Below are 17613 nucleotides of genomic sequence, written 5' to 3' on the forward strand. Positions count from 1 at the left end.
GATCCATCACGCGGCCGTGGATCAACCACCCATCACCAGGCTCAGTCACTCACTACCTGGGCAGAGAACAGCCAAATGAACAGCGGGATGAGAATACACATGGAGGTAGGTAGATTGGATCCACTCCCTACATTCCCCCATGTACTCTACATCTACCTATGAGCATTTCCAAGGTTAGAACAAGATCCGCACAGACAAGTCCAGCACAGACTCTCTCAAAGGCACGCTGTCAAATACACACACATACACACACACACGCATAAACGTGCGCGCGTGCTTCAGAGAAGCTTTTTCGAAGTTTGCTGCCGACAGTGTCCATTGTTGTCTTATGCAAAACATCACAGTCTGGATAGGACAAACCAGGGGACTTATGCAAATGGCCTATCTATCCGGTGGTGGAGTATACTCAAAAGGTGAATGCTTCTCCACTAACCTAGTTTGGGAAATGTCAAAGTTTCTCTGTAGATGTTCAAGATAAAGTGGAAATATACACGTTCATTATCACAGAGAGGATCAAGGAAAGCCTGGAAACAACTAGTCATTAGTTCAACCACCACTGTGACTTTACAGCAGATTCAAGCCCGGGTAAGTGGCATCCATTCAGAAATGCTCTAATGCATGTAATACATTTATACCCTTTTTGGCCTACACATGTTTTAATTGACGTTCTTAGCCAGTTACTGGTTCATTATGCCTCTGTGTCTGTGTCTGTGAGTGGTCAGAGAGATGAGAAGAGACTGGCGCTCACTGAGCGGGGATACCCTTCAAACTTATGAATATTACAACAGTGATTATATGAGGGAGTTGATTTGAAAGTTGGACACATTAGAATAACCTCAAGATCATTTTACTGTGAGCGCTGGCTGAATTGCCCTGTGCCCGCATAAAGTTGTGATCCAGTAGGAAAATCAGCTGTATTTATCATTACAGATATTAAGATGAGCACAGAGCATGTGGAGGCTTCAGAAACTCAGAATGAACAAGCTGGTAAGGCTGACACAACTCCTTGTTTTTACTGTCACACCCGAGACCCGCGGTGCTCTTCTTTTGAATTTGTGTGTTTTTCTGCTATTCTGTCGGGCCGCATTCTGCCGCCAATTTTTAAACAGCTTTTCTCATCTTATGCAGGATGCTCGTATCCTAAGCCACGCTTTTGCTAAATAAAAATACTTCAGTCGAAGTTGAATTATTGGACATAATTATTGTGTTTGAAGGCACTACTGGAATGGCATTTATTAATTGAGTTTAATTGAAACTATAAACTATAAAATAAACTAGGAAAAGAAAACATCTCTATTGCTAAAACATGTATCTTGTTCACTCAAGGCAGTTTTGAATAGTGGTCCTCGATGCTAATTCATACATCTTGACAGTTTTGTGAAGAAAAAAAGAAATGATAATTGTAATAACTTAACCAACATTTTTTTGGTGTTAATAATTTCTGAGCTGGAACTCTGGCCTGGGTAAAGCGTTTGATACTTTTGTTACATTTTCTTTGTATGATTTAGGCAAAAGCCAAGTCTAGGCTTGTCTCTCCATGACACTAGCTCTTCAGCTATTAATCAAAGGGCAATCAATTTGACAGGTGTTCCAATGAACTTGGAAAAGCTCTTAAGAATAGATGTGACGTTAGAGCAGCTGTCTCCAGGGCATGGAAAGGGCAGATAAGGATGAGGAGTGGAGAACTTGGGCTTGTTATTGTTTTTGTCTTTTTTTCTTTCTTCTTACCGTCTTAGTCTAACAGGATGTCCCTGTCTGTGTTTGCACTGAGCCAACAGCTATACTGAAACGTGCCACTTATACACAGAACTGTTCTATTAAAATTAAGTTCTCGAAAAGAGAGCATTATACAGTAGGTTGAAAAGAAGATTCTGTTTTGTTTACAAATTTCATTCGTATTATTAGTTTGGATTATTACAGGCTTTGTTTTTAACTCCTTTTGTCTTTGACTTTGCACAAGTTTTTTTCCGAGTCTTGTAAGAACCTCTAACCTTTAGATATTACAATATTGAAAGAGTTTATGCTTGCGACGACGCTTATTGACATACAGAAAATTTCTTGGAAAGTCATCTACAGAAACATATCACACCTAAAACATTTTGTGTTCTTTTTTTAAATAGCATAAAGAAACACAAAAACTTTTCTGATATTAGGTTATTGGGTGATATGAAGTAAGGAGTGACACACTAGTCTAAGATATTTAAATGTACAGTGTTACACAAATTAACGTCATGTCAAACAAATTAAGTAATGACAAATATAGGTCATAATGTTGAGTGGTGGAAGACTAGGGGGTCTACAAGCATTCAAATGCCCAGCCCTTCAAGGGTTGCCAAGGAGACCTGCTCATTTGCATCCAGAGCTAATTTCCATACTGGAAGTTAGGCTCCAGAGCAGAAACATTTCCATACTGTGGGATGAACAAGCACAGCGCTCACCGCAAAGTCACTGGCCCTTCATTTGAATGGCAAATGAGGAAAGATTACCTGGCTAGGCCTACTCTTGAATTCCTCTGTGTTATATTTCGTCATTGTACCATTTGTCAAACTTTTTTGATGTGTGTATATATATATGTATTGATGACTTCATTTGTATGCTTCTGCCATTAGTATTATCCTTTCATCCACTGAAAACACATTTGTGTGTCCAATACATTAATTTTTCCCCCATCTTTTTCGTCTGCTTTTTTTTTACATTTCAGACATTGAACAAAATGGAATTGATTTCACCAGACAAGTAAGTCCAGCCCTTAGCTGAGCATATTTAACTGCTCTCCTTAAGGTGTTTTCCTTTGAGCTTCACTGAGTTAGCCCGAGGGCTGTCATATTTAAATCCAGATTCTAAGATAATGCTTCCCAGAAAGATGTAGTAGATACTGGTTATCCTTTCATATCTCCTCTCATAAAACACAAGATCATGTGTTAAGTGAATACTACAAATGTATCTTTAGAAAACAAAAAACGTTTAGAAAGGACGCAACTTTTAGCCGCTTTCCACCATCGGCACAGTAGTGTGTCTGACATCACAAGCATACTGCAGGACTTGTGTGTAACTTTGGAAAGGGCTTAGGCGGGAGGTAGAATCCCAGTGTACAGGAACTGGCCTCAGGCCTTGGGAAACATTTGCATACTGGGCTGCCGGGGGACAGGGAAGGTGTGTGTGTTTGTCAAAGCTTCTATCTCGTTTAACGAGTCTGCCAACTGATCGAGCAGTCCACACACACACACACACACACACACACACACACACACACACACACACACACACACCTGAGGGCTATTACACCATTCTGCCCACCTGATATTGATTTCCCACCCGTGCCCATTCCCCCAGATATGGAACGAACCTTTGAGGCATTGCATGTTGTGTGTGATGCCATGTCAATAAATCAATTACATTTTGTTTTGTCTTCACACTTCTCTAGGGTTGTTAAATTTTTAAAATAGGTATTCACCAAAAATTTGAGTGTCATAGCTTTATTCAGTTTAAAGTTATAGCAGTTAAAAGTTTTTCCATTTGTCGCTGGTACTCCAAATCTTATTCTGTCTAACTTTGGTTTCATTGGTTGATTACGACATATACTTGGTGTCATTTTAAAGCTATCTTCAAACTCATTACATTTTTATCATTCCATTCTAAAAACTGCCACCAACTATTCAGAAATATAAAAATATATTGTTTTAACTTTGACATTTTGACGCTTCAAAACTAACAAAAATAACAAAAATGGTCAAAATGCTAAATTGTGCTTTCAGAAGCAATTGAAAATTGAGAAATTGAGACAATCTCATAATGGGTTAGTTCATAATCATCCATTGAGCACTAGGTAGGCACCTAGGCTTAAAGCATGAACCTATGACACTCAAATGTCCAATGAAATACTCTTTTAATAATGCAACCTTCCTATAGAAGTTTGAAGAAAAAACATGAAATTCATTGGTAAAACTTCACACGGACACACAGTCTCCTTTCTGATTCGATTACTACAAACCTTCAGTGCATGCTATCTGTATGCCAGTGGCTCATACAGTATGATCTTACATCAGTCTCCTCATGACTCCTTAACCTGTGCCATCCTCCCGCATCCAGATCAAAACCGAGGACCTGAACGATTCTCCTCACTCAGCTGTATCACACAAGACATGCCACCTGACGCAAGGCTCCTACCTGTCTGGAGGGTCGCTTGCTGGAGTAAGGAACTACCAATCTTCTAGCAATCCAACACATACTGTACAATCCCCTGAGAAAAAATAAATAAATAAATAATAATGTTAATAATATTAATATGAATACAGTAATTTCCTGTGTATTAGCCACATAGTGTATAGTGCCACAGGACAGTGTTTTATGCAAGTTAAAAGAATCAAAACCATATCAATGCCATATAATTGCCACCGTCTATCAAACTCACAACTGAGGAAATTTCAAACTCAATGTATAAGCCGCGGCTAATAGTTGGGAAATGATGGTGCTCTTGGCTCTGTGAGTTGTTAAACCCCTGTGTGTCCCTCTGCTAATAGCTGGGAAATGATGGTGCTCTTGTCTCTGTGAGTTGTTAAAGCTGTCGTGTGTCCCTCTGCTAATAGCTGGGAAATGATGGTGCTCTCGGCTCTGTGAGTTGTTAAAGCTCTCGTGTGTCCCTCAGCAGGACGTCCACTCGTTACACACTCTTCCACAGTTGGTGCTGATGCCGGGCTCCCACCTGTCCTCGCCGCCCTCCTTCCTCCTCTCTCAGCCGCAGGCGTCACATCAGGGTCAGTGAACAGCCACACTCGCAGAAAAAAACATGCTGCAGTATATAGATTTTGGTTCTATTGCACGCTTCATGTATGGCACCCCTAAGCGGTTCTTTAAATCATTTTGAAAGGTGCATCAAAGGAATCTCTGAGGGTTCTTTAAAGCCTCCATGGTTCTATACAGCACCTCAAAAAACTTTTTTCAAGAGTGTATGTGCAAAAAGACATGGCACACTTTGTGGGGATGATGTCTTCATCCGTTTTTTTTTTTTTAAGTGAAGAACACTCTCAAAAATGTCAAATGAACATTCTAAATCTTGAATCATCTTGCTGCTTTGACTGAGTTTAGTTATGCAGGTGTGTTTACACTGCACTATGCATACCTTAACTCAGTCACCAATCACAGCAACGAGATGACTTGGCTTGATTTACGGCTACACTAGCGTGGTTGTCTTTGAATCTTTCATCACATTAGGCTGAGTCAGTAGATCTGCTGTTTGCTGTGTGTGTGTGTGTGTGTGTGTGTGTGTGTGTGTGTGTGTGTGTGTGTGTGTGTTAAAGCTGTGATTGTCTCCACAGCACTGCTGCAGCCAAATCTCCTGTCCTTACCATCCCAGTCCCAGGCTGGACTGCTGCCCCATCAACCTGGCCTCGCGCTCACTCCACAGGTACACGACACGACACGACGCGACGCGACGCGACGCGACGCAACGCAACGCAACGCAGCGCAACGCAGCGCAGCGCAACGCAGCGCAACGCAGCGCAACGCAGCGCAACGCAGCGCAACGCAACGCAGCACAGCACAGCACAGCACAGCACAGCACAACACAACACAACACAACACAACACAACACAACACAACACAACACAACACAACACAACACAACACAACACAACACCCACACGGCCTGGGCTCTGGAAGTTGCTCTGGACTTACCTGATTTTTAACTTTGACACAGCGTCCCCTTAGAATTATAAGGTTCTGTCTATGTTCTGAGTAGTTCTCAGATACTGAGCTTCAAAATCTTAGAATCCCTTAGAGATATACTGATAAGTGGACAGCATGTCAGATAGAACCCTTTGTCTTGTCTTTTGTCGTGCGTCTTATATGTCACTATGCCTGCATGGAGAAATTGCCCCTCGGGATAAATAAAGTTTTTTTTAATTTAATTGAATTGATTTGAATCATAATCTAAAAGGACGACATGCACACACACATAGTCGATGAAGACCTGCAGTGTTTCCTTATGTAATCACACTTCCTCTATAACACAGACAAACACCCACATGTACACATGAATCAATTTGAGGATTGTACTACAGTATTTTCTACTAGACTCATTTGCTTGTGGAGAGCATTCATTCACCATCGTTATCTCATTTTTGACGGAGGTGGCGTTTAGAGGGTTTTGCATTTGAACACTTCAACTATAAACATAAACATTTGAGTGTTGTTTTTTTTTGTAAGTTATTCCGGAGGGATACTGTACAGTTCGGGAATTTTCATTGTCTACCTTTCAAAACAGGCACTTCAGTTCATTGTTCATCAGTCATCAAATGGAACCTTCAATTACTGTACAATCCTATAATCATTCTATTTTACAGTCATTGAGAGCATTCTTTTGTTAGGTTTACTCTTTGATCGTATGCTTTAACGGCTTAAAGTAACACAAAACAGCAACGAAACAAAAGAATGGTCTCAACAACTGCATAATAGAGTGTTACATTTTCCGTCAGATGGATTTCTTAATCAAATGTTGTTTCAAAGAACAGTTGTAACTCAAAAGCAGTCAAATGTTCATGCAGAATCTCAATTTACATCTGGGATTTTGCCTTGAGCCAAGTCAAGTAAATGTGCTGCTGATGTCCCCCTCAGGGCATGAGTCGCGCCGGCCTGGCAGGGCCAACAGTAGATGGCCACCTGGAGATGTCTCACCTGCAGGTCCCCAAGCACACGCACGTGGGCCCTTCGCCGCAGGATGAACCCAATGACCTCGAGGAGCTGGAGCAGTTTGCCAAGTCCTTCAAGCAGAGGAGGATCAAACTGGGCTTCACGCAGGTGAGGGACCTCGGGGGGAGTGTTGCTCACCTGAAAACAAACACCTTTGGATACATTACACAGATTACACTTATATATTTAGCAGACGCTTTTATCCACATTATATAATTTGTCAGTTATATTTCAAGGGCCCCCTGGAGCAGGCTGGGGTTAAGTGCCTTGCTAAAGGGCACCACGGTGAAAGTCGGGTATTGAACCCACAACTTCTCAGATTCAGAAGTTCTTGGTTATCTTGATGCTTAGTGTGTTCAGTCTGAATAACGTAGTAAGGATCAATCCCTTATCATCTCAGATGAGACTAGATGAAACAACATAAATGGGTAATTTTGACTACACTGAACTTCTTCTGAAACCTTTTTACCCCTTCATCTCATCACAACTCCTATGAGGTCTGTCAAATACGCATTTAAATCACAGATACTGAAATTCAGCCCTATTCTACTGGAGTGAAATATGTAAAGCACAGCAGGAGGGCTACTTTACATAAGGTTTAAATCACCCTGTGATACCCTGACCTTTATGACCTCATCATGATTCAGTGTGGGCATTTGCATCGCACTCGAGTGTTTCATGCACACTTTTCTCAGAACGTATGGGGATGCGCTGTTACTGGACCGTTATTTATGATGAAGTTACAGTAAGAGATGCATACTGTAAATGTAAATGGCCGGGTTTCCCAGATTCGTTAAGAAGCTCTTAAGTGCTAAGAACTTCTTAAGAGCGCTCTAAGAACGTTCTTAGAGCGCTCCTAAGAAGTTCTGGGAGCGCAGCCAATGTCTTTAGTTTTGTGTGTGAGTTGGGGCTGACTCATGGGGTTTCTCTCTGTCTCTCTATCTCTCTCTCTCTCTCTCTCTCTCTCTCTCTCTCTCTCCACCTGTAGGGTGACGTGGGGCTGGCCATGGGGAAGCTGTATGGGAATGACTTCAGCCAGACCACCATCTCACGCTTCGAGGCGCTCAACCTGAGCTTCAAAAACATGTGCAAGCTGAAGCCGCTGCTGGAGAAGTGGCTGAGTGATGCAGGTGTGTTTTGAGTTTTGAATGTGAACCTCAGATAAAGTCCCTCGATGGCAAATCTTTTTCCTGAAGATATACTGTATCCCTTTACGGAAATTCACTATGGTTTCCTATGGGTTTCAATGCAGTAACTATTCTTTACTGCAGAAAATCATGTGTCTGTATGATAATCCCTCAACGTAACGTAACGCGTTGTCTTTGCTCAGAGAACTCGCCGTCCGACTCGATCCCAAACCCCACCACGCTGCCTCAGCTCATGGAGGGCTACGGCAGGAAGAGGAAAAAGAGGACGAGCATCGAGACCAACATCAAACTCACGCTGGAGAAACGCTTTTTAGATGTAGGTGACATCAACATTGTTTTTGTTTTTGTTTTGTTTTGTTTTGTTTTGTTTTGTTTTGTTTTGTTTTGTTTTGTTTTGTTTTGTTTTGTTTTGTTTTGACTCTCTCTTATACTCCTACTGTATAATAATGCAGTTGTTCACCAGATTGGGTCTCTAAACATTTTATTAATTTGAATAAAAAATGTCAAAACATTCAAGGCACTTCCTGTAGCAAGTAGGCTATAAAAAGACTTGTTGTGACCAGTGTTAAATAAGGAGTTTAGACACTTTCTGCAAGACTACCTCTGTTGTTTTCTTTCTTTCTTTCTTTTTACTCAAGGGATTTCTTTGTTTGCTTTCTGTTTAAGAGGTTGCCACTGACCGTGAAAATATTAACAGACTAACACTGACGTTAACCTTGCAGAACCCAAAGCCTAACTCTGAGGAGATTGCACTGATCTCTGAAACGCTGTCCATGGAAAAGGAGGTGGTTCGTGTTTGGTTCTGTAACCGCCGGCAGAAAGAGAAGAGGATCTACTGCCCGGTGTCCACCTCCCCCATAAAACCACACAATTTCAACTCCAGAGTGGTGAGTCTCTCTGAGCCCCGAATGTCAGTCAGTACACTCAAAACACACAAAAAATTTGCTATATAGAACCAAAAATGGTTCTATTGCATGCTTCATATATGGTACCCCCTAAATGGTTCTTTAAACCATTTTGAAGGGTCCATCAAAGGAACCCATAAGGGTTCTTTAAAGCCTCGCCGGATCTGATGGCAGCTTTTTTGTAGGAGAACTTCAGATGTCTATTGGCTCTGCCTGTGCACTTAACACAGATGATCTCACCACTTAGCTGCTCTAACTGGCTGAAGGGTTGTGCCAATTCAAATCAGCTGGTTTAAGTAAATGGTTGGCACAGACATGTGGTAGGACTTTTACTTTCTGATGCTGGACTTTTCCACCCTTGCCGTCTGATGACACCAACCTCTTCATCTTGTTCCTATTACAGCCCACCACCCGGCCATACAGTCCTCTTGCAACAGGGGGAGGTGAGTCTTGTCCATCATTACAATATGCTGCACCAAAACATTGAGCTGTTTATCATGGGACTGGACACATGTTGGCAACCTGATGAAGGGGGAAACTCTGGTCTCATGCAGTGGTGCATTATGGGGCAGATAGGGCTGTTATGATAGTCTCTGGTTATGTATCTCGGTTGTTCCACTTCACTGGGGCATTCTGTTTGCTGAGTGTTGCTCTGGTATTTGTTTTGTGGGATGTAATTCATGAAGGGGAAAATATGGTGCTTTGGAATTCAATTTCCTCTTCCGGGACTTTTGTTTATACAGATGATCGATTTTAAGTGTGTTTTTTATTCTTTTTTTTTTTATTCCAGTCAGTTAAAATGAAGGCCTTTTAATTTTCAAACCAACTCTGAGTGTCTGGACCTGCATTCTTTTAAATGTCAGTTCTCCTCTTTTCTGGATAAATAACTTGTTTGTTGCTTATTTTGTTATTTCAGTCTCCTCCAGCTCATCCCCAGGCAGCCCAGGCCGTGGGTCATCTCCGAGCGGCATCTCCTCTGTGTCCAACCCTCTGACCTCCCAGGGGGTCAACCAGTCCTTCAGCTCTGCAGGGTATGCAAGGCCAATTGGCTTTCGTTTAACGTTAGCGGTCACAGTGCCATGTTACATTTACATCAAGCTACGTCAAGCCCCCGACCCACGTATGACACTGTGTTTGCTGTCTTTTCAGGCCCTGGTATCGTTCGTGGAGTCATGCGTCTTATCATCACTAACAGATCAAGCCAGCTGGACCTTTCGGAACCTGTGGATCAGGTCCTGTTGCCGTACATGGAGGCCATTGCGTTGTTTCACTGCCGTCAAATGGATTTTGGCGATGCATTTTAAATCTCGATCATGAAGACCTTTGTTCACTGAAGTCAAATGGATTTTGAAAATGGGGTTTGCAGGGACCACCCTTAGCTTTCTATTCACTGGAACATCTCCTGTTTCCTCTTCTCCACAGTAAGCCTATGTTGTGTGGTAAAACAATGTGCCACGTAAACAAGTTTGAGTTCAATATCAGCATATGTCATAGAACCAATTCCTCAAGGACATTTGGTGTCTTGCCAACCGAGAAGAGGACAGAAGAATGGGCAACCCCTTTGGGAAGAAATGTAAATATATAGCTGCCTTGGAGATCCGTTGACACCAGTGTGTTTACATTATATTTGTTGCTGTTTGTTTGTTCTTGCTCCTGTGCTTGTTTGTCAGGGGCCAATAGACCCCATACATTGCAGACACATATTTGTGTATATGCAAAAAATAGATGTGGACATACTAACATTTGGAGGTATGTGCTTATTATCTATCAAAGAAGTTGACATAAAGTTTCCTTGAACTTAAATTTTAATGACGGTATTGTAATGCCTGATTTCAGCAGAATATTAGAGGTTTGCTTATCACGTGTCCAGTATAATGACACTGCTCCATAGCCACACACCACATGCCTGTCCAGCGTCTGGAGTTACGATTATTCCTCTACTGTCCTCTCTCCACTGTTTGCATGTTAGCCACTCCAGGTGATTTGTTCAAAGCTAATATGAGAGCAACCGATATAATATATTTACAGCAGATGAAGGAAAACAAGATGTGGGTGGCAGGACTTTAAAAACTGGTAGAGAAAATGGGCAATGGTAGAGCAATGTGCCACCATCAAAAAATCTCCAGAAAAAGAAATGTTTTTTTTATATTTATTTGAATTTTTTGCTTGTTGTTTTAAATCCAGAGAGAAAATGTTGATAGTAAATTGGGCCTCAGAAGAGGTTACCATTGAGTGAATGCTTGTACATTTGCAACGGATATAAATGATGGAATTTCCATTCAGTAAATTGTCCTCTTTTCATTGCTTGTAAAGAAATGCTGTATAGTACGCCATTGATGTTGTGTGAAATGAGTGAAAATGCTTACCACTACTGTTATTCTTTATTTAACTAAATAAAATCCTAATTTGCAGTTGTTTAATATATTGTTGTTATCTCTCACATGAGTGTATTTAACAGTAAATCTGTCAAGACAAGAAGATGGCAGTGCAAATATTGAAATTTAAGTAAATAGAACTCTCTCAAAAACTTCAAAGACAGGGAACAATCTCCAGCAGCCAAGTCTCCTAAATTCAGTTTAACTGAACAAACATTGGACAATGGCGGGTGTGTAAAAAAAAAAAAGAAGAAAACTCACACCACCTTGCCAAACCTGTTTTAGTGTGTACCTCTATAGCCGGTGTCAGTGCACTCTGCCTAAAACTCTCTTCCTGTTGTTCCAGTTCCATTTCTGCTCCAATATCATTTTACCCCGTTATTTTCCAACAACATACGCAGTTTGGCTCACCTTGGGCAACTATGTTGACCGTACTCCTCTTCGTGGGAGCACTTTTAGAGCACACCAATGCAGGTTTGTGAGTTTTTCCATTTGGATAAAATGCAACGAAAGGGTTTATGTTGTACATTCATGTTTTTTCATGATATAACATGATATTGACATTATGTATTGATTACTGAATTGTTAAACTGACTTAAAACAAAATCTTAAAACTTTAAGCAACAACTTCCCACAAGTTAGTGTTGTTGTCACATATCTGTAGATTATCTTAGACATGGCATAACCCTTTTCATCTGACCTTAGAGTACTCTTCAAAATATTCACATTTCCATTTCCAGATTTCCTCACGAATGTCCTGAAGGAAGAGGATGGGGTTGTATCAGGAGTACTGACCGACTCCGTGCTGCTGCGTCTGCCGCCATGCAGTCTCCAGGGTCAGAACGTGAGCCTGAAATACACAATCAACAACACCATGGACAGCTGTAAGTACAAACTGTTTTTTTTTTTTAAAAGGTAGCCTAGATTGTACTGTACATTGCTTAGTTACGGTACAATGTACATTAAGTAAAATTCATATTCATGTACTGTATTATGCTAAATAGTGTATTTTCATTATCCCACAGGGACCTTGGAAAACATATTCAAAGTGCCTTCATGTGAGACAACAACAGATGCCGGTTCCTTGGTCTCAAGGAGGATTGGATACAAAGTGTCAGGTCTGGCTAGTGGAACTACATATAGGTAATATTTCCTATGTATTTGTGTATAAGGTATTTCATGTTTTTATCACATAGGTAAAATTTGATATAGGCTACCATGTCGTTCCTTTGCCAGTTTCCAGTTCCAGATTGGATCAAACCAGAGCAATATTGTGTTAGCAACTACAAAAGCAGGTAATTCCACTGATTGCAGTTTTAATTTTTGTAGACTTAGGCCTGTTGGCTGTAATTGAGCTCTAATATACAGTAGGCCTACTGTAGTGTAATAGTCTCAGCAACATTTAGCCCACAAATAGTTCTGCCACCATTTAATGCGGTATCCTATTTACAGGACAGGACTATGGAGAAATAGACATCGGCCTTCCAGCCCGGAGTGGAGCCATGATCGTTATTACTGTGATACTGTCTGTTGCCATGTTCATTCTGATGGTGGCCCTCACTGTCACTATTGTCTTATCAAATGATGATGACTGAAGCAAAAATAATCTATTTAGAAACATTACACATTGATGCTTTTTTTCTGTCTATGCATACATGACTGTCCAACTTAGGTGTTCTAGGTCTGTACGTGGTCTGTGGGTTACTTTATCAACTGTATCAATACTTTGTGTTAAGCCTCATGGTAGCCTAATATGTTATATACTGCTATGCAATGCAATAAACCTCTATCCTTGTAGCCTATCCTTGTATCCCTGTATTATTGTCCATATGCTTATTGTCTGGTTGTTTTGTCCAATAAAGGAGAAAAACATGATAACCTGATGCAACAAAGTATGAGTTTTCATTTGCAAACTATGTTAGAAACTATGTTAAAAGGTATTTGCCATTGCCAATAATCTTACACTTACGTCTGTGATAATATGTCATTGTCAAGGTAGGCTATCTTCTTTTTGCTCAGTTGGCATTTTTTCCCATGATGTTAGCATTTTGGCATGTCCTCCTGATCTTGAGATAACTTTGAGTTATTATGATGACAACAAAAATGTTATCTCGAGATAATGACATAAACAAATTAAACGAGGGTCTATAATGTAAACTGGACCGGTCAATTCTGGGTTTCCATAAAATAAACCAGAGACACTTATATGCTTTAAAAAGACTTTGAATAAACTCACTTCGACCTGAATGTTTAGCTTGGCCGATGAGAACAACTTCCAAGCCTGAAGATGGCGGTAGTGAATATTTCAGTTTACTATCGCTCTTACGCGCAACGTCACAAATTTACCGGAACAAGAGCTGTTGTTTTGAACCAGTTTTGAACATGTTAACACCAAAATGATGCCTCCAAATGATGATTGAAATTATGTGCAATTACAGATAGAATAGACAGATAAAATGGGCGCATTTTATTGTGCAATATGCAGACAGACCGATTTCACTGGCAGAGGGCATGTCTTTGGGAAAAGTCATCAAGCTAAACTAAAAGTGGTCCTCGTGAAGTTCTTGGAAAAGGTATCGTTGCCAGTTACGCTTACTGTACATTAAATGCCATGCACATATGATGGATAAAGCTGGGTAAAAGAATTGAACCTACGGCAGTACTAGGCTTTGACATGTCTTGATAGCAAATGGCACGGCAAACGGAATTCACTATGTTACCATGTTAGCCGTTAGCAGCAGTCATCATCACTGCTGCAGTGCAGTAGGCTAGCCTACATTTTGATGATAGGCTGTCAGGCTTCTTAATTGTGAAATTAGTCTGAACATAATGTCATGCACTTTCATTTTCTAACGCAAGGTGAAAGAAGCGAGGCGAACCATCAAGATCCCTCAGGTAGAGAAGTATTCCAGTACTGAACACCAGTGCAACTTCTGGTGTTACTGCTGTGATCTCGAGGTACCAAAGCATGTTTCTAACGGAAACCTCACCGTGTTGTTCGGCGGTTTGCTGGAGCACATGAGCACGTAAGCCCATCTGTTGATCTGAAATGTTTTATTAAGATTGGAAATCGTACTGAGAAGTTGATGTTTGAGATATGACGTTGGCTTTGTCTTTCCTCAGTCCCGAGCACCGAAAAAATACACTCAAGTTTTGGTGGCAGAATCAAGCTGACTCGAAGCTCAGGGATAAATGTATAATTCCGTCAGAGGACATTGATAGGTAAATTTAATGATGGCTGGATGCTTGGTCTCTCATAAGTAATCTAACTGCTGGTCTCCGACAGATAGAACTATAAATCAATGTTTCTCTCAGGTTTAAGGAAGAAGTTGCCAAGGCTCTTGAAAACTTCGAGGAGAAAGAGGATGTTCACATCAAAGAGGTAAACTGACATACTCTGGGTTAATGAGTCAGCCATATGCATCTTTTGAGCTACTTATGGTGATACTTACATTGGGGTTTTCCCCTGTTTTTTTCGCAGCAAGCAGCCATTATACGAGCCCAGGAGCAGCATCGCAGTGAGGTTCTTCATGCGATCATTGAGGTTTGTTTTTCCAGGATTCAACAACAGTATCCACATCATAAGGGGTGTTGTGTATTCATATTTGTCATAGAATACGATCTGTATAAAATCAACCCTGTGAGTGTGAGATCAATCTGTTATTCTTCTGTGAGTGCTGGATCTGGAAAAGAGGTTTTCTAGAACGCAGTATGGTAGGATCTTGCAAACCATTGTTGACTTTTCCTGAATAAAACCTAGTGTGACCCAGAACTGGAGCAATCCACTGAGCAAGCCCAACAGGATTCTGAGGCCTTGGGCGGGTAAGGACAACGGACTTGGGTTACTTTATCAACTTTATCAATACTTTGTGTTAAGCCTCATGGTAATGTAATGTACTGTAATGCAATGCAATGTAATGTAATGTAATGAGTGGCGTTCTAAAGACACATGCACATATGTACAATGCCCTCGTGGGCAGAGCAAGCACACCCTCTGAACAACATGGGTTTTGATTGGGCAAGAAGCTCCTTTTCAAGGTCTCAAGGGCAGAACAGCCAACCAGGGCCCAGCCGGGTTGATCCAGTGGTGGAGAGTCGGTGGACCGGTACAGAGAGTGGCTTGACTTTCATCGGCTATCAGGTAGATCTTTCTTAGTGAGTTTGTGTTCCTCAAGTGTTTGAGAAGTGTATTAGACAACCTAATGGCATTATTTTCTTTCTTTTCCCCAGGACTCCTCGGGCAGTGGAAATGTCCACACAGGTGAGGATGATATCATAAAGGCTATGGAGACTGTCTGTGATATGTTAAAAATCTATGATACAATTCTAACCTTCTCTACTCAAGGATGTGGAGGTAGCACACACACATATCTTCAGGACAAAGTTGACCAATCTCTGTAAATGATGAATAGACTGCGTTTGTATAGCGCTTTTCTATTCAATGAAACACTGAAAGCATTTTACATGTCACTCACACACACTAATAGTGGAGGCAACAATGCAAATGTTAGTTGTCTAGCGGAAGTACACTTCAGTTTTTTTGCCATGTAAAACAAGCATGCTAATGCTGATCTGTTGAGGTATTATTGAATGATAGAAATGAGTTCTCAAGCACCACAAACATGTACCAGGATGGCCCATCTGATCAAAGATGTTATCCGTATATAAAACTTTGGCTTTTTCCCTGTAGGAGCCATTCCCCCGTGGATGCAAGAAGATCCTCAAGAGGGTCACTCAGAGACGACAGTTCAGGCCATCGGGCCATCGCTGCAAGACTTCCTGAAGCAAAGTAATCCTTAATTGACTTATTTCATTCCTTATTTACATGGAAGATTAATCATCTTTCTTCTTTGACTGTCATACTTACTTACCAACTTTTCTCCCCCTATCTAGAGGAGCAAGAGAAGCTAAAGAAACTTCCACCAAATCGGGTTGGAGCCAATTTCGACCACAGTTCACACACGGATGCCAACTGGCTACCATCTTTTGGTCGCGTGTGGAACAATGGTAGACGATGGCAGTCCAGGTTGGGAAACCTTTCCAGTCATAGATACTAGAAAGCTAGATACCGCATTGGGCTCCAGAACCTACGAAAATATAGCGCCCTCATGGTGTGGGCAACGATCACTGGAGGACAATACAGAAGTAGGTGTCGCTAACCCCTTTCCCACATGAGCTAGACATCCGGATGTCAAACAGATATCAAACGGGTGGCTGTATGTGGGAACGCAAAACTCGAGTATTTTCTTACTCGGAACTCACCCTACTAGCCCCCTAGTACTACTTTTAGATGTTACCTGGGTGCGCTTAGGTGATTGCTGACAAGTGTTGCCCACAGACAGTAAGGTGGTTACGTATGCCACCCTAAGAGAACTCGATGGACAATGCAGTATCCAGCTTTCTAATATCTGTCTCCAGTTCCTCTCTGTAATGTTTTAATGGGATGTGATAGATTGATTTATTGATCTGCTCTCGCACACAGGCATCAGTTTCGGGAGGAGGAGGGGACGGCAGGTCAGCGAAAGAGAAAGGGCGGCCATTGGGGGAAAGTTGGAAAGAGGGCAAAGAAGTCCAACAACACTGACACCAACTCCCAGTAATGTGTAGATGCATAGTCCCCCCGTGGCTTAAAAAATCCATTTGTTTATATTGTATAGTGTCATAGTGATCAAGCATATGAGGACAAGATTCTTAATTTGTCTTACTTCAACTGTACTTTATCACATGTTTACATTTACTAGACTGTTGGTTTGGTTAGAAGATAGTCCTTACTTTTGAAATTGTTAATGTATGAAGAAATGGGGTTTTTTACACATCATTCCTGCAATGTGTTTTTTTTTTTTTCAGTCAGTGATGTACAGTGGGTATAGTAAGTATTCATACCCATGCTAAAGTTGACTAAAAAGAGGAATATAAAATCATCTTTTGAGAATTGATTGTAATGCCTTAATTCAAAAAATTAGTAAAAATCAAACCGCTAAGGACACTAATTTTCTTCGTGATTGAAGAATGTATCGTAAATAGATAAATGTTCTTCCTTAAATACAGGGAGCATAAGTAATTGACCCCTATGTTAAATTCCCATAGGAGCAGGAGGATTTTTTATATGTTTTTATTTTTAAAGGCCAGCTATTTCATGGATCCAGGATATTATGCATCCTGATAAAGTTCCCTTGGCCTTTGGAATTAAAATAGCCCCACATCATCACATACCCTTCACCATAGCTAGAGATTGGCATGGTGCTTTTTCCAGGTAGCCTATTAGCCTGTTTGATGCTCATTGAGCTCAATGCAAATCAAACAGGCTAATAGGCTAACTGGAAAAAGCACCATGCCAGTCTCTAGCTATGGTGAAGGGTATGTGATGATGTGGGGCTATTTTAATTCCAAAGGCCAAGGGAACTTTATCAGAATGCATAATATCCTGGATCCATGAAATAGCTGGCCTTTAAAAATAAAAACATATTAAAAATCCTCCTGCTCCTATGGGAATTTAAC

At 41.0% G+C, this 17613-nt stretch overlaps 3 protein-coding genes across 5 annotated transcripts; all 3 read left to right on the forward strand.

The window, feature by feature from the left end:
• Nucleotides 1-446: 446 nt before the first annotated feature.
• Nucleotides 447-11128, forward strand: pou2f3 (POU class 2 homeobox 3). 2 transcript variants are annotated; one of them, XM_062535544.1, is made up of 13 exons: nt 447-585; nt 931-987; nt 2702-2736; nt 4090-4191; nt 4646-4754; nt 5316-5404; nt 6613-6795; nt 7676-7817; nt 8018-8151; nt 8558-8722; nt 9144-9183; nt 9657-9771; nt 9890-11128. In XM_062535544.1, exons 2-13 carry the CDS (start codon nt 939-941, stop codon nt 9930-9932), a joined length of 1206 nt encoding a protein of 401 aa, XP_062391528.1. In that variant the 5' UTR covers nt 447-585; nt 931-938; the 3' UTR covers nt 9933-11128. The 2 variants fall into 2 exon arrangements, with proteins under 2 accessions (XP_062391528.1, XP_062391529.1); XM_062535545.1 differs by lacking the exon at nt 447-585 and having other exon boundaries at nt 842-987; nt 4649-4754.
• Nucleotides 11129-11427: 299 nt separating this feature from the next.
• upk2 (uroplakin 2) lies at nt 11428-12917 on the forward strand. Its single transcript, XM_062535546.1, has 5 exons — nt 11428-11589; nt 11856-11999; nt 12141-12258; nt 12352-12410; nt 12568-12917. The coding sequence occupies exons 1-5, from the start codon at nt 11538-11540 to the stop codon at nt 12708-12710; spliced, it is 516 nt and encodes a 171-aa protein (XP_062391530.1). The 5' UTR covers nt 11428-11537; the 3' UTR covers nt 12711-12917.
• A 566-nt stretch (nt 12918-13483) lies between these two features.
• Nucleotides 13484-16972, forward strand: cenatac (centrosomal AT-AC splicing factor). Of its 2 annotated transcripts, none has more exons than XM_062535548.1 (11): nt 13484-13688; nt 13975-14141; nt 14239-14337; nt 14431-14497; nt 14597-14659; nt 14876-14937; nt 15139-15256; nt 15346-15376; nt 15806-15904; nt 16009-16141; nt 16598-16972. In XM_062535548.1, exons 1-11 carry the CDS (start codon nt 13572-13574, stop codon nt 16713-16715), a joined length of 1074 nt encoding a protein of 357 aa, XP_062391532.1. In that variant the 5' UTR covers nt 13484-13571; the 3' UTR covers nt 16716-16972. The 2 variants fall into 2 exon arrangements, with proteins under 2 accessions (XP_062391532.1, XP_062391533.1); XM_062535549.1 differs by having other exon boundaries at nt 15142-15256.
• Nucleotides 16973-17613: the final 641 nt, after the last annotated feature.

This window comes from Sardina pilchardus, chromosome 5 (assembly GCF_963854185.1).
Source record: "Sardina pilchardus chromosome 5, fSarPil1.1, whole genome shotgun sequence".
NCBI lineage: Eukaryota > Metazoa > Chordata > Actinopteri > Clupeiformes > Clupeidae > Sardina > Sardina pilchardus.

Excerpts from the sequence above, each read along its gene's own strand:
- upk2 (XM_062535546.1), top strand. The coding sequence starts at position 11,538 with ATGTTGACCGTACTCCTCTTCGTGGGAGCACTTTTAGAGCACACCAAT. Across the intron at positions 12,259-12,351 it reads GCTAGTGGAACTACATATAG|TTTCCAGTTCCAGATTGGAT; the intron begins GTAATATTTCCT and ends TTCCTTTGCCAG. Across the intron at positions 12,411-12,567 it reads GTTAGCAACTACAAAAGCAG|GACAGGACTATGGAGAAATA; the intron begins GTAATTCCACTG and ends TCCTATTTACAG.
- pou2f3 (XM_062535544.1), top strand. The coding sequence starts at position 939 with ATGAGCACAGAGCATGTGGAGGCTTCAGAAACTCAGAATGAACAAGCT. Across the intron at positions 4,755-5,315 it reads GCCGCAGGCGTCACATCAGG|CACTGCTGCAGCCAAATCTC; the intron begins GTCAGTGAACAG and ends TTGTCTCCACAG. Across the intron at positions 8,152-8,557 it reads TGGAGAAACGCTTTTTAGAT|AACCCAAAGCCTAACTCTGA; the intron begins GTAGGTGACATC and ends TTAACCTTGCAG.
- cenatac (XM_062535548.1), top strand. The coding sequence starts at position 13,572 with ATGGGCGCATTTTATTGTGCAATATGCAGACAGACCGATTTCACTGGC. Across the intron at positions 14,938-15,138 it reads GATTCTGAGGCCTTGGGCGG|AAGCTCCTTTTCAAGGTCTC; the intron begins GTAAGGACAACG and ends TGATTGGGCAAG. Across the intron at positions 15,905-16,008 it reads GCAAGACTTCCTGAAGCAAA|AGGAGCAAGAGAAGCTAAAG; the intron begins GTAATCCTTAAT and ends CCCCCTATCTAG.